Source organism: Mustela nivalis (assembly GCF_964662115.1).
Source record: "Mustela nivalis genome assembly, chromosome: 9".
In the NCBI taxonomy this organism is placed as follows: Eukaryota; Metazoa; Chordata; class Mammalia; order Carnivora; family Mustelidae; genus Mustela; species Mustela nivalis.
The window spans coordinates 67,218,839-67,235,305 of record NC_139028.1 but is presented as its reverse complement, the minus strand read 5'-3'; the positions used below and the strand labels follow the sequence as shown (position 1 = coordinate 67,235,305).

General features: G+C 44.2%; 2 protein-coding genes across 2 annotated transcripts; one reads left to right on the top strand and one right to left on the bottom strand.

Annotated features, from left to right (window-relative positions):
* Positions 1–5,622: 5,622 nt before the first annotated feature.
* LOC309873701 (ubiquilin-1-like) lies at positions 5,623–7,541 on the top strand. Its single transcript, XM_082749894.1, has one exon. It carries the CDS (start codon positions 5,822–5,824, stop codon positions 7,448–7,450), a length of 1,629 nt encoding a protein of 542 aa, XP_082606020.1. The 5' UTR covers positions 5,623–5,821; the 3' UTR covers positions 7,451–7,541.
* A 3,916-nt stretch (positions 7,542–11,457) lies between these two features.
* LOC309840113 (olfactory receptor 52D1) lies at positions 11,458–12,564 on the bottom strand. The gene has a single exon (XM_082682182.1). It carries the CDS (start codon positions 12,519–12,521, stop codon positions 11,565–11,567), a length of 957 nt encoding a protein of 318 aa, XP_082538308.1. The 5' UTR covers positions 12,522–12,564; the 3' UTR covers positions 11,458–11,564.
* Positions 12,565–16,467: the final 3,903 nt, after the last annotated feature.

Below are 16,467 nucleotides of genomic sequence, written 5' to 3'. Positions count from 1 at the left end.
AGCCAGACATTCAAAGACCTAGGGGAAGAATGTTCCAGGCAGAGGGAAAGTGTAAAGGAGTTCCCTGAGTTAGGTTAGAGTTCAACACATTTGAAGAAAAAGGAAAGAAGGCCAGTGTGTCCAGATTAGTGAGAATGATGGGGAGAGAATTCTTCCAAGTGAGGTGGGAGAGAGCAGATAGAATGCTGTAGGACTCTGTTGCCTTGTACCAAAGGTGGAGTGTGGATTTCTTTCTCCTCTCTGTGGAGCATGAATGAGAAGCTGGTAGGGGTGGAAAGCCAGTCAAAACAGAAGATCCTAGGGGCACCTGGGTGGTTCAGTCGTTAAGCGTCTGCCATCAGCTCAGGTCATGATCCTGGGGTTTTGGGATCGAGTCCCTCATCAGGCTCCCTGCTCAGCGGGAAGCCTGCTTCTCCCTTTTCCAAACCCCCATCCTCCCTTGTATTTTGTCTCTTGCTGTCTCTCTTTCTGCTGTATCAGATAAATAGATAAAATCTTTAAAAAACAAAACAAAACAAAAGACATAAGATCCTGCCATCATCCAAGTAGGGGATGGTGTTGCCCTTAGACTGGTGTTGTCCACAAGGGCATATGGCAAGAAGTGGACAACTGAAGAATTTTTGGAGATAGCACTGACACACCCTTGTGATAAGATCAGATGTGCAAGGTTAAGGAAAGGGAGGAATTAGGGACTCACTTATCCAGCTAACATTAATTGAACACTCTCTCTCTGGCAGGTTCTGTCCTGGGTGCTAGAGATAGGAGGTGTTCTAGATCACAGCCCTGCCTTGTGAAACCAAAAGAGAGGAGGCAGATACACTACATAATGGAATTTCAAGAAAAGAGAAGATTAAGAAACAGAGTAAGGAGACAGAGATTGACAGGTGGACCCTTCTGGGATTGTAATCACCAAGCACATCACTCCAGAGAGCCTTTAAGCAGACTGATGAATAAAGGGAGTGAGCAAGTGAAAGTCAGGACTTCAAGTTCCCAGACAAATGGGATGTCAGTTAAAAAGCAGACAGGAGGGGGTACCTGGGTGGCTCAGTGGGTTAAAGCTCTGCCTTCAGCTCAGGTCATGATCTCAGAGTCCTGGGATGGAGCCCCACATCAGGGGCTCTGTCAGTGGGGAGCCTGCTTCCCCCTCTCCCTCTCTGCCTACTTGTGATCTCTCTCTCTTTGTCAAATAAATAAATAAAATCTTATTAAAAAAACCCAAAAAACTGACAGGAGCAGGGTGTGTTCCAGAATACAGGAATGATGCTGTGCCCAGAGCAGGATGTTTCAGAGATGGGTCAGGGGCCAAATTTTCAGAGCATTCTAGACTTGGTAAGGCATTTAGATGAATCCAAGTATCACAGGAAAACCTTTTGTGGTTTTGTGTAAAGAGGTGAAGTTAATTGATCTGTATTTGCTACAATGGGAAGTAGTGACTTTAATGGACCAAGAAAGGAAGTAGGGAATCCAGCTAGGAGGCTATTTAAAACATCAAGGTGGGGTACCTGTGTGGCTTAGTCGGTAAAGCAGCTGACTCTTGACCTCAGCTCATGTCTTGATATCAGGGTTGTGAGTTCAAGCCACACATTTGGCTCTACACCCAGTGTGGAGCTTTAAAAAAGAAAGAGAGAGAGAGAAAAAAAAAAAAAAAACGAAAAAGAAAAGAGTGGAGGTGATCAGAGTCAGATCACATTTCGAAGAAAGAACCCTGAATAATTACTGATAAATTAGTTGTGTGAAAAGAAAGGACTCAGGGGTGATTCCTGTGTTTCTGGCCTGAACAACTAAATGAACGATGGTCTGAGAAGGGAGAAGGGGCTGGGAGGAGCGGTCAGTGGAGCTTCTCATCTGACATGAGCTGTCTTGCTTGTAAAATTAGCCGAGATAGAGAATTCAATGGGACAAACAGGTTTGTGGAGAGAGAGACAGGAGTTCATTCACTGTCTTATGTGATTCCATTCATTAGGACAACCAAGGATTGTCATATATGCTTGCTCCATGTTCACCTATTGCTGGATATTTATTTAGGGGAGCGAAACACCACAAACTGCCAGGGCAATAAATTAGGGTCTGTGTCTTTAATTGAAATTCCCTTTCTCTCTCCTTAACTCCCTCCTTCCCACCTTCTCTTTCTTCTTTCCTGTATATTTTTTACTTAGTGTTTGCTAGCAATGGGGTTACAAAAGCAAATAAGATAAGGTCCCTGTTCTCATGGAGCTTATATTCTAGTAAAGGGACACAGAAACATAAACGAACAGTAAAGAAGAAATAATGACATAATGGTAAGTTCTATGCAGATAACTAAAATAGACTGATAAGATACAAAATGGTTGGGAAGGGCTTTGTGAAGAGATGATTTGAAAGGTAAGAAGGATGAGCCTTGTAAAGATTAGGTGGACAAGCATTAAAGCCTTAGGGAACAGCAATTACAATGACTTTAAGGATGGGAAGACACTTGGCCTGTTTCAGAGATAAAAGGGAAGCCAGTGTATTTATAAAAGGGAGGCCAGTGTGGCCAAGTTTTGTAGAAAAGGAGAAAATCATCATCAGGAAGTCCAGGAGATGAGCAGGAATCCAACTAGGGGAGGCTTTGTAGCTAGACAAGGAGTTTGGATTTTATTGCAGAAGTAACATGGAGGTAGTCTTTGTTACTCTCATCAGAGGGTCTTTTTGGTTTAATTAAATAAATGAGATTATCACAAACCATACTTGGCTCAAACCTACTCAGTGTATTTAGGAGGGAAAGCACAGCTCACTAACAGAATCAGGTGTTTTTCTCTCTCTCTTTTTAAAGACTTTATTTATTTGACAGAGATCACAAGTAAGCAGAGAGGCAGGCAGGGAGAGAGTGGTGGGGAAGCAGGCTCCCTGCTGAGCAGAGAGCCCGATGCGGGGCTCAATCCCAGGACCCCGAGATCATGACCTGAGCTGAAGGCAGAGGCTTAACCCACTGAGCTTCTCAGGCACCCCATCAGGCATTTCTCTTTTAATAACAATCCCTATAGCACTTCCTGTTCAGTTAACCTGGCCACCAGGAGCGATCTTTTCCCAGGTGACAGTTCTGATTAAAAAAAAAAAAAAATTAAACTCTCACTAGATCTTTCGGAAGGAAAGTGCTGACAAGAAACACTGTAACTGCATATTATACTGAGCTTTTCCGGGAGCCTAGGTGGCTCAGTCAGTTAAGTGTCTGTCTTTGGCTCAGGTCCCTGGATCTCAGGGTCCTGGAGTTGAGCCCTATGTCAGGCGCCCTGCTCAGTGGGGAGTCTGCTTCTCCTCTCCCTCTCCCTCTGCTACTCCCCCTGCTTGTGCTCTCTCTGTCAAAGAAATCTTTAAAAAATGCTGAGCTTTTCATGTAGTTTGATGTCTAATAAAACTAATCTCGGAATGAGAAAACGTTAGTCAATCTCTGAAAAATATGGAGATATAATATGTTTCCTGGAAATTTGATCTTACTACCATAAACTTTAAATCAGGTGCATAAAGTCAGCGTTTAATCTAGTTGGAGTCCTGGGTCTAACAGAAGATACCACACTTTCTCCCAGTCTGCTTGGAATTGTCTCCAGCATCTGCAGCTGAACATGTCTCCGGACATTTGGTCAAAACTGACAGGCAACATCTGCTCTCCGTGTCTCTCAGTCTAGCTACGGACCTGACCACAGGATGTGCGGAGGATTGGCAGTGGCTGTACTGTTGAAATCATACTCAATATTTGACAGATGTCTGTTCTGTGTCAAATACTTTGGATAGAACTTTATATGCATTATCTCCTTCAATCTTCAAACAAATCTGTGAAGAACGATCATTTTATAGATGATGAGATCCTGGCTTAAAAGGAGTAAATGACTAGTTGAATGTTATTAAGTGGTAGAAGTGGGATTTAAACCAGGGCTGTATTCTTCTAGGGAGTCTACATTCCCCCCTTTTTTTGTCCTAACTGATAAGTTTTCAATTGATTGAATAAATTGCCAGTTGATTGTTTTATTTTATTTTCCAATTATAAAAGGAATTTAGGTATAATCTAAAACATTCCAGTGATGTTGGCTTCTCAGGAAGGACGAAGGAAATTTTTGTTTTGAAGAACTCAGTGGGCAGCATGTGCAGGGCTCCCTCCCTGAGACACAGTTTATAAATGGACTGGCAAGGGCTGTCAGTGGGTGCTTGGGAAAGAGACATTCCAGGTCCTGACAATAGAGCCTGAAAGAGAGGAGTGAAGGAATGCTTCACCTCACAGGCTATGCAGGAGACACCACCACCACCACCACCACCACCACCACCACTGTGGAAACATGAGATATGAGAAAGCGATTCTGGATAACTCTCCCCCAGAATGTTCTTCAACTCCTGTTATGTATTAATTTATTAACTAATGAAGAGCCAGGAACATTAGTTTGAAAATCCAGTTCTGCTGGGTGAAACTGAGAAAATTTCCCAAAGGAATTGGTTTTGCTAATAATACTCGTGTGGTAGAAGTTGTTCTGAGATCTGGGCATTCAGGGAAAGGCCTACTAGACTGCTTGCTGCCAGCCAGCCACAAGGCTCACTCCATGAAGTTTCCTCAGACTGAGAAGGTCTTTTAGACTCAGGAATTACAACTTATCAGAGTCTTGATATCAGTTGGGTACAGGAGACACTGATTCAGACTGGTCCAGGTTTAAGAACATCTATCAATATCTTGTAGTAAAGGGCTCTAGAGGCTTGTGTTTCCCACATCCAGCACGACCTTCTGAAGGTGCTATTGTAGACAGTCAAGTGCTAATTTTATAGTTCTTGGAAATTCCAGAACCAGAAAAAGTGTCAAGGATATAATGGCAAATGCCTGGCAGCCTGATGTATCCATTTTCATGTAAAAAAATACAGTTGGTTCAGATTTAACAGACTTTACCTGGAGTCCCACCTGCCTGGAGGCCAAAACAGTACCGTAGAAAATCATCATTTTTCTGCTTTTGCAGCTGAAATATGTCAGCTTCCAAGCGACATTTTCCTCTTTAAATAGATCTTAAATCTAACCACTGTTAAGTCATAAAGACCTAGAGTAAAATTATTACTTTCTTATAAGTTTTTTTGCCTTAGCTCTAATCCCAGAGACTTGAGATCATAGTTTCTGTATTTGAGAACAACTTAGTCCAGAATTTCTTTGGGAACACGATGCTGTTTTCCTTAGAACTGTGTGGATGAGTTACTCAGCCTGGTGGGCCTTGGAGACACAAGCTGCCCTCAAGCTCCCGCTGAAGCTGAATGGACTAACTGTACACATCTTCATTCTATTCATATGGAAACAAGGGAACTTGTGGCCTTGACTGGGCCATGGTCAGTATATACAGCCCATTCAGCACAAGGCAGATGACTAGAACCAGCACTTCCTGAGCCAATTCTCAGACCCGTACTTTCCTCCTTGGCTATACTCATTTACCAATCTCAGGTGGTATGATTTTCAACAGTGAAATAGGCTGGTGAGCAGCAGGTTTCTAGACATAAATATTTAATTTTTCTTTATTGCTCTTTAAGTCAAATTGTGAAGAGAGTCAACCTCCAGAAGGTAGGAGAGACCTCTGCCCTTCCCCCATGCGGGTCTACTTCTTAACTGTGACATCATCACTGATGTCATATCCCTTAAGTCTGGACCTGGAGAAGGACAGCCAACACCTCTATGGGAGCCAGGTGACCTCGAGTCTACGTTAAGAAGCAGTGTCTGGAGGTCGTGGGTGAGTGGACCTTCCTCAACACCTACTGGTCCCTGCACAAAGGTGTGCTTACTCCTGCACCTGGGCTTCGACAGGTCCTCAAGTGGTCCTGCAGTCCTGCATTCCTCTTTTGAAGAAATATGGCTCAGGCTAGGGAAGAAGCAGGGGACAGCCAGCTGGTATCTGGTAGGGAGCTGTCATCACACATCATCAGAGTGTCTGTCAAGACCCCACAGGACTGCCAGGAATTTATGTTGGCAGAAAATAGCAGTGTCCACCACTTTAAGAAACAGATCTCCAAACGCCTTCACTGTGACACCGACCGATTGGTACTCATCTTCACTGGAAAGATCCTCCGGGATCAAGACATTCTGAGCCAGCGTGGCATCCTGGATGGCACTACAGTCCACTTGGTGGTCAGGACCCGTCTGAAAGGAACTCTGCCTGGTCCCGGAACTCTGTCAGGCCCTGCTGGCCACTGCATGCATCGTTCTGAACCATCTACCTCAGAGAGTGCTGGGATGCTGGCCAGGCTGGGCCGGCTGGCCCGTAGCTCTCCTGAGCTGGCCGACTTTCTTGGCCAGCTGGCTCAACTCCTGATGGCCGCACCTGAGTCGGTGGTGCAGTTCTTGGAAAGCCCTGTGGTTCAAGGCCTGGCAAATGAGAAACCAGCCAATACTAGCCATACTCTCAAATCCTCAAGGCTAGCACAGAAACCTGAATCAGCTCTTAAGGCTCTGGAAACCTTGCAGAACCCGTCCCGGCAGCAGGAACTCCTGCAGGAAGATAAGCGGGGGCTAGAGGCACTGAAGGTAGTGCCGGGAGGTGACAATGCCATGCGTCCAGTCTGCTCTGATATCCAGCAGCTCATGCTCTTCACTCTGGCCCCACTGGTTACCTCCAAAGGCCACAGCGCAGGTTCAGAGCTTTGCAAAGAGGTGGCCAGTGCTCACATCGATACTGACACTACTGCCACCATCCCCACAGCCTTGGCCCCAGCAAGGCCATTGGCGCAGAAGGTCAGGGTAGGAGATGTTTCCCAGGCTAGGTGCGTGGCCTCAAATCAGGCCAGTTCAGGATGTGGGACTGGTGTGCCAGATGTCAACTCAAGTCAGGATCTTCTCTCCCAGGAGATCCAGCAGCCTGTAGGGACAGCCCCTTTCACCAGTCAGCTGAGACCCTCGCCCTCTGCCTTGCGTAGAGCCTTGCATGACCTGCAGCAAAATCCAGCTCTGCTACACCAGTTGGCAACTGGAAGCCCCCTGCGACATCATATGCCACTACTTCCCATCCTGACCAACCCACGTGCACTGCAGGCATTGATCCAGATAGAAAAGGGCCTGCAGACACTGTCCAAGGAGGTTCCTGGGCTGGAACCTTGCTTATGGGGCCCAGGTAGGTCACATGGGACTAGAGAACCCCCTGAAACCAAGGGTGGAGGGCAGAGTCAGAGAGTAGATTCTGTGCAGCCCACCTTGGCCATTCTTCAGCTTCTCCATGCATTGTCCAATGCCTGCTCCCAGTCCACACAAGCCTCATTATCCTCATCCCTCCTCATTGAAGGCTGCTACCAGCAAGAACTGGAGCATCTGAAGGCCATGGGTTTTGCTAATCGTGATGCCAATCTACAGGCCCTTATGGCCACAGGAGGAGACATTCATGCTGCCATTGAGAGGCTGCTGGGTGAACCAGAGGCCCAGGTCCCTCCAGTGGATGCCCACAGTGGAGAAGGAGGAAAAGGAAGGGGAACTGGAGGGGAGGGGAAGTAACATATTTTGAATTCCTCTTACTCAGATCATGTGCACACTTGAACAGCCCCCTCCCTCACTGCCCAAGCCTGTTCTACATTAAAAAAAATTGCTTGGATCTCATGTGTGATGTCAGTTTGGGGGTAGGTGGGTGAAGAGAATGCTGTTTGGGAAAGAGATTGATCATGCTATAGGGTCTTGGGTCTGGGCTGCACATATTCTCATACTCCTAATCTCAGAGTGTTTTCCAAATTTAAATGTGAGGTGGCAACGTCCTGAGTGTTTTCAGCAATCTAACTCTTTACCAAAATTATCATCATCACAAGCCACCTCTGGTCCAACTCCAGAGGAACTCTGAAGGAATCCTGGATTTTGTTCCCCCAGGAAGCCACTCTCTCTTTCACCAAGTATCTTCATCTTCAGACCTAGTCTCTCCTTATTATAGGAAGCCTGGCCAAACCCCGTCTCAGCTCGGACTCTTTCACTCTTAACTACATGTGTCAGGATCCATGCTTTGTGAGGTGAACCCCCACCACTTCTGAAGCCCCATCCTCTCCTCCTGGACAGGCTTCTTCCTTTCACACTGTAAAATCCTTGACTCTGCTGCCCTCTCAGCCACCGAACTTCTCTCTCCTTTCATCCCTGAATTTCTCGAAAGTGACCCCATCTCCCCATCCTCTGTAGTCAGACACCCCCAGGATGGTGTAGAAGCTTTCTCAAAACTTTCTCATTCCCCATCTTCCCATTTTTTTTTTCAGTTTTGTACAGAATCTGATATACTGACCCGTATTTCCTTAAGCTACTTTATTTAATTTATTTTCTTATCCATTTTTTGGTTTTATTTTTATAGAGTGGTGCTTCCTGAGAGTATGTTACACTGATTCTTTCTCTATTAATCTTTAAGGGAGTTTGACCATGTCTTTGGCTGTGACTCTTAATGTCTGTGTTCGTGGTTCCTTCATCTCTGAGTCTATTTGTACTTTCCAAGGCCTACCAGCCTTCTCTTGGGTGCCACAGAGGAACCTCTGCTCAGCATGGCCAGATGTAGTTCAACATCTTTCCCCAGGCCCCATTCCAACTCTACATTCTGGGGTCCCTGTGTCTTGGTGAAAGTCCCCAAATTTTCCCAATCCACCCAGTCTTTTCTGTAGACTCTGATCAGTCATTGAGGTAATTCACAGTACAGGCACACGAAGTGTGCCCCAGAGGCCCAAGGGCCATATGAAACTGTAGCAGGATACCACCTGATGAAAGAGAGGTGGGAAGCATATTGGAGATATTACTTTGGGGATACCAGAGACTGTAGATTCAGAGCCAGCTTTAGGAGCCTAGGCTGAAAAACAACTGAATCTCATGCTTCCTGGGGGCTTGGAAAGATGGACATCTCTGAGCTACACACTGTGACTTGTAACACTGCATGAGCCTAGAGACCTGAAGATTGTGGCAGTCAGGGACCATGCATAAAATATCTTTGGGACTGCATGGCCCCTCAATGATCCTGATACACAGTTTAACTTTCACTTTCCTGTGGAACTAGGATCTTGGTCTGAATTTCTGAGATTAGTGTTGTACACTAATTCTTCCCAGGGAAGAGAAGGAGTCTGGGGGTGAAGTGGGTGTAATGGGCAGGGCAGTCTCCTGGGCTTCTAGAAGCATGTTTTCTCCTTTATCATGTGGGCTCCTGTAGCCAGACACCTGAGTGAGATGGGAGATCTTGGCAATAAGCTTAATAGTCTTCCTAGGGACTGGATCCTGCTACCTGCAGTCGTCTAGAAGGCCTACTGGCTTCTACATATCACCCTTCCCTTCTAGGAACTATTGCATTTTAGCTTCAGGATGATAAAAAAGCCTAAACCAGAGCTTTAGGGAGTGGAGCTTGCTGTCAGGGCTGCAGAATCCTCCATCTGTCTGTTATCTAATGGTATGTGAAACTTGGAGTTTGGTCAATAAACCATGGGGAAGAAGGCCCTATGCTGTATCCACAGGGAATCAGTCCAGAGTATAGGTCACATCTAGACCCCTGTGCTATGGTGTCAGCCTCTGTGGGATCCTGCACCCCTCCTCTTCTAGCCTTTGCATTATCCATTTGACCTTTCTCCTTTGACCCCCTCTGAGGCCACAGACATTGCTAGAAGAGGAGGATAGCCCAAGAGTTATGATGAATGGTTGATGAATTTGTGGGTGAGATGAGGGAGCACTAGGCTGCAAGCTATGGGACTTGTGGCCTAATACCAGACACATCTTTTGCCTACTCATGCACCTGAATTTCCTTACCAGTCCATCAAGTCCCTTATGGCTGTGTGGTCCTGGAAATCTCGTCCACAGGTAGGATTTTAAAGATTACTATGGGAGTCCAGAGTCCTGAATCCTGGCTCTGCCTTTGATACTAACTTCCTGAGTTCCTGACCACCACTTTCTTCTAAGGAAAATGTGAGTTTCATGGCAGATAATTAGTGTGAATGGTGACAATTTGCCTTTGAGGGGGGACCTTTTGATCAAATGAAGCCAGCATCTTAAGGGGAGCAGGCACAAGACCCACAAAGAAGCATTTCAAGGGCAGAACAGCCGTGCCCTTGCCCATCTCCACCTTCAGTTTCTTTTTATATATTTTTTCTCTGTTCCTGAAATCATTACACTGCTGGGTCTCTTTACCATTTACTACCTCAAGAGACAAAGAATCTTTGGGGCGCCTGGGTGGCTCAGTGGGTTAAGCCCCTGCCTTTGGCTCGGGTCATGATCCCCTGGGATCAAGCCCCACATCGGGCTCTCTGCTCAGCAGGGAGCCTGTTTCCTTCTCTCTCTCTCTCTCTGCCTGCCTCTCTGCCTGCTTGTGATCTCTCTCTGTCAAATAAATAAATAAAATCTTAAAAAAAAAGAGAGAAACAAAGAATCTTCACTTTTGTTGCTCTGTGTTCGTGCAGGTTGGTGTCCTCACACATACTGCATTCTGGATAATGCATGAGTTATGGTCCATATATCTATATGGTTATATATAACCTTAGGAATAGTAGCCTCTCTGAGCCACAGACTCTTAACAGGTGATAATCACATTTTGAATATTGGGAGCAGTAATTGGGGACTTACTTGGGTATTTTAGAACTGAGGTAACTAGGCAAAGGAGGGCTATCAAAAAAGCAGTTTGGATTTTGACCAAGTCTCTATAATTCCTGAATGAGGGATAGCTTTATGGCTATAAGGAAAGGGACTTCCAAATGGAAGACCAGAGGAGGAATGGGAGAAATACAGTTTTAATGATCACTATTCATATCCCAAGAGCTATCTAAATATTTTAGAGATGTTGTTTTATAACATAGTTATTGTAATAACCCTGTAAAATAATGTAACAAAAAATAGTCCTAAATAACGTATGAGTTGGCTAATAATTTCCAAGTTTATATATGATTCTCTTATTTATTGGTATTTTACATGTATCCACTATCTTGAGTTTCCTACATTTGTTAACTTAATCTTAGAAATAGCATTAAGAGTTATATATTTAAAAAAAAGAGTCAGATATTAACATCGTCCTTTTGATAGTTGGTTAATCTGAGACACAGAAAGATTGAGCAACATGTTCAAGGCTACAAAACTATTAAGCAGAGGAACAAGGACTCAAACCCAGGTACTCTAACTTCAGACTTTGTGTTCTTCATGGCTACCCAAAGCATTGGAAATCACATGAAATTTACCTCAAATGTTCATTTTTTAAAAAATTCTCACAGAAGAATATTCCAGTATGAAGCCCGGACTCAATTAAGAACAGGAATTGACTTGATCTTTTTAGTAAGTCACAGAAACATTTGCAGCAAAAGAGAAAAATGTTAGGCACATTCCACACTGGCATATCGTAGTTGCTGAGTTTTCTCCAAGGTGCGATTATTCCTAATTGTAAAATATTCCCAAGAGTAAAAATACTATCATCTTTCTGAGCTCTTCAGAGTTATACTGGGAGCCTCAGGATTATGGTATGTTCAATATGATTTTTGAAACCTTCAATTCATCTAACTTTCTCTTTTTTTCCAGTGCTTCACCTCCTGTAAGACATTTCTAATATATCAGAGATCCCCATCCATGTAAATGCACCTAGACAACTAGCATACCCACTTATTTTCCTTATCTCCAAACTGCTCAAATATCACGTTAAAATTTTCCCCAGGTGAAGCAGTCTCAGAAGGCGACTCCTAATCTCGTTGGTCTTAGCCCCATAGATGATTGGATTGAGCACAGGAGGCACCAGAACATAGAGGTTTGCCAGAAAGATGTGCACATTCTTGGGGACTCGGTGCTGCCCAAAGCGGTGGGTGAGGAAGGAGAAGAAGGCAGGAATGTAGAAGACCAGGATGACTCCGAGGTGGGAACCGCAGGTACTCAGAGCCTTGTGCCTGGCATCTTGAGATGGCAGGCGGAAGACAGCATGGAGGATAAAGCCATAGGAAATGGCAATGAGGATGGAATCCAGACCCATGGCCAGCAGAGCCACAGTCAGCCCATAGACAATATTGACAGTGATGTTGGCACAGGCTAGGCGAGCGATGCCCATGTGCTCACAGTATGTGTGTGCCATGACATGGTGACCACAGTAAGGCAGCCGCCTCAGCAAGAAGATGAATGGGGAGACGATGGCCACACTACGGACAAGTCCAGCAAAGCCAATTTTGCCTATTACGGTATGGTTGAGAATGGTTGTATATCTCAGTGGGTTGCAGATAGCCACATAGCGATCAAAGGCCATGGCAAGAAGAACTGAGGACTCCAGCGCATAGATAGAATGGACACAAAACATCTGTGCCAGGCAACCACCAAAGGAAATCTCACCAGCATGGAGCCACAAAATGGCCAGCATTTTGGGCACAGTGGTAGAGCTGAGAGCCAGGTCAGTGAGTGAGAGAAGACACAGGAAGAGGTACATGGGTGCATGAAGAGCACTGTCCGTCACAATGACCAGGATGAGAGCAGCATTCCCAGCCAGAGCTACCAGATACATGGCACAGAAGGGAATGGCAATCCAGACGTGGGCCCACTCCAGCCCTGGGATCCCTGTCAGGAACAGAGTGGCTGGGAGACCATCATCACTGAGGTTGGAAGCTGCCATTCTGCATGGAAATAAAGGGCTTGATACAAAGGGTCATGGTATGACTGCCCTGCCACATGAGAATTTTGGTTCATTCTTTGCATAAAATGACCCCTCTGTGAAACAATATTTTTTAGGCTGAGAAAAATATTCATTATTAACTTGTACAAGAACCTTAAAGATTCTATCACATATAGTCTCCTTTTTTTCCCCCCATTTTGCTAATTCCTGTGCTTTTCAATCATGTTTTGAGTTCTATCTTCTAAGCACAAACTAACTGCTAAAGCATCTTTCCAATCTGGTCCTTTATGACCCACCTCCTAAACATCTTGCCATCATTTATTAACCTTTAGTCAACTCATAAGGACCAATGTTCCTTGCCTCTTTCATTCATGCCTTTTTGCCAGGCCTAGAGAGTCTTCAGGCTTTATTTTATCCTTCTCTGTTTTCTAAGCTTCAATGCAAGTTTTCTGCCTCCCAGAAGTCATCCCTTTCTTCTGATCCCTAATGTCTTTTTTTTTTTTTTCATTCTTCTACTACTATAAAATCCAGTTGGCTGAGATTATGCCCTTAGAAATTACAACCTCCACACTGACCATGCTTGTGTCAGGACCTAGACATTTTGATCAATGTTCACTCAAGACTAAATGTTCACTAAAGCCAATGTAACATAACATTGACTTTTACACTCTGTGATATAATAATACAATCACTCTATTTTCTGTTTTTCTAATATATCTTCATAAACATACACTACATAACAACATTTTGTATCTCACCTGGAATGCCTAGAAAGAAGTTAGGTCACCTGAATGTGCTCACATATTGCATGATTCAGTATCTACAGTGATTTGAGTAATCAGAAGAATGAAATGGACCAGACATTCTAGTTGGGAAACAGCAGTTTGTACTGTGGCAAAGGCAGCTAGAAGTCCTGCATGCCCAGCAGTGTGATGGCTGAATACTCAGGCTTGATGAGCATACTAAGGGCTGATAGAGGGAGATCAAGGCAGAAAATTATTGTCCTTGGGACACAGTGAAGATATTCTGGGAAGGGAATCTGGTTTTGCTGTGGAAGGCTAGCTACTATTCAAAAACATTCCCCTTTAGTAAGTACACAGTCTACTTAAAAGAAACCTGTGTGGGGGATGCCTGGGTGGCTCAGTGGTTTAGGCCTCTGCCTTCGGCTCAGGTCATGATCTCAGGGTCTTGGGATCGAGCCCCACATCAGGCTCTCTGCTCAGTGGGGAGCCTGCTTCCCCCTCTCTCTCTGCCTTCCTTCTGCCTACTTGTGAGCTCTCTCTGTCTATCAAATAAATAAATAAACAAACAAAAAAATATCATAAAAAAAAGAAAGAAAAACCTGTGTGGGATTCTAAGAAACTTGAATTTTAGTCCTGATACTCTAAAAAAATTGATCTGTGATTAAGAATAAGTCTACTTCTTTGGCCTGTCTTAAGTTGGAAAAATCAAGGACTCTATAGTCATTCTCTCTTTCCCATCCGTTCCTTATGCGGCATTGGAATAATCCCACAACCTCTTTGGGACTTCTTTTTTCTAACTCTAAATTTGAAATGACCTCATATGGGTATATTACCTTCACAAAGTTTATAGTTGACCAAAAAGAGGTGTATGTATGAGTTAAAAATTTCAGCACCCGAAATCATTGCCCCCTTTTGTGGCAAGCTCTTTATCTACTAACACCCTTCTGGAGAAAAAAGTGTCATAATCCTTTGCACCCTTAATCAAAGGGAGACAATATCCAGAGAAGTAAACTGATGTCATCCAGATCACAAAGCATGTTCACTGCAGAGGGTCCTGAAATTAGGGGTCCTGATTCGAGTTTCAAGTTTCACCTGACCCAGATGTCCATGACTATAACCAATATCTGAATTCCCCTCTCTCAAACAACGCATTTGTCAAATATAAATTCATAAGGCTGCAAACACTTTCCTAATTATCTGAATTCCAAATGTAAAGAGAACTAGGGAGGCCCTCATATTTGTATAGAGACTTTCACTGATGAAGGTCTTGGGCTTGGACTTGACACATGCTTTGACTGCAGCGGGGAGAGAGGCTTGGATGGTGGTGGGCAGAGAGCTGGAATCGCTACTGTCTTCCCTTCCCTATTCTTTCCAGCCCATTCTTAGCCCATTAAGGAACTTTCCAAGTGGAATTATCAGGTACTAGTACTCTGTGACCATCGGGGATGTGAAGGACAGAAAACCTATGGTTAGAGCAGAGCTAGAATTTTTTTTTTCCCTAGGAACTAATGGGATATGGATACTGAGGGAGTGCCACTCTGGTCCATAATGGGAGCATCCTCTGGAAACTGTCTCAGGGTCTGGCCTTTGAGGTCCCCATCTCTGACCTAGACCCCCAAAATTTAACCCTGTGTTCTGTCATAGAACACAGTTGTTGGGCAACCGGATTTGAAGAACATACCTGTATGGAAGACACGCACTTGCAGGTGGAGCCCACTGAAGTTGGAGCTCTGTGAGAGGGTGTACTGAGTGTGAAGCTGTGTGTGGGCAGAGGGTGCCCGAGTGACAGCTTGTGCAAGAGGTGGGTATCTGAATGCACAGAGTTAGTTAAGGAGGTGAAAGTTGTGTTTCAGTGCAGGATCAGGTGGATGTGGTAGGAGGGAACTTCCAGAAGGGTCTGAATGTGTAATCTGGGTTGAAACGTCTGATCTTTGTTTGCTCTCTGTTTTCAGGGCTCAGTGATTGTCTTCAGCTCAGCTCTGTGTCCCAGCCTTTGCTGGTGAATGGGCTTCATAAGCAAGCTTATTTATTGCCTCTGTCTGTGATGCTCAGGAGTGTAAACCAAATTGGCCTCCTCCAGGGATTTGGGCTGTGATGCACATTTTTTTTTAATTTTTCATTTTTTGTAAACATGTATTTTTATCCCCAGGGGTACAGGTCTGTGAATCGCCAGGTTTACACACTTCACAGCACTTGCCAAAGCACATACACTCCCCAATGTCCATAACCCCACCCCCCTTCTCCCAACCCCCCTCCCCTGAGCAACCCTCAGTTTGTTTTGTGAGATTAAGAGTCACTTATGGTTTGTCTCCCTCCCAATCCCATCTTGTTTCATTTATTCTTCTCGTACACACAATGGAATACTATGCAGCCATCAAAATAAATGAAATCTTGCCATTTGCGACAACATGGATGGAACTAGAGCGTATCATGCTTAGCGAAATAAGTCAAGCGGAGAAAGACAACTATCATATGATCTCCCTGATATGAGGAAGTGGTGATGTGATGCACATTTTGAGAGAAAGAATGAAAAGGAGCATTGATAACATGAGGAATATTTTGGGAAATCTTCCTCGATGACTTTTCTAAGAAAGAGGAAATGATGGGCACCTTGCAAGTGCCTTGATCCATTGCCTTGAAGCTGAACCTGGTAAGAAATGACATCTGTACTCTAGGTGGATCCCCTCAGATGCCTGAATTTCAGCCATCCATCAGGTCCTTGAGCCAGGGACTCCCTCTGTCAAAGCACCTCCCAGGTTTAACTGATCTTTTTTCCATGACTTCAGAGTACTTTTCTCTCTTCCCTTTGAACATACTTTTCCCCCCTCAAATTAATTCCATTTAGTGGTCTTCAAAAACTTTATCTGGCTCTTTCCTAAAACAATTTTTAAAACACTGTATTCCCCTTCCATAATTTTAAGTTGATTCTAACAATTGTCATTAAAAGTTTACAGAGTAGAAAATGATGTAATTTACAGAACATTGTGAATATTGGCATTTAAAAATAAAACCTCTATATAACAATTTAACTTATCCTTCTTAGCTGTACGTACTAGAATTTCTAAGTCATCACTACTCATTTAAAAATGTATGAACATGCTTTTATTAACTGTCAGAAATTTGAAATTATTGCTTTGTCTCTTTGATGTTGGACCATCTTCTCACATGTATATATTTATTTTTAAATATTTCATTATGATAAC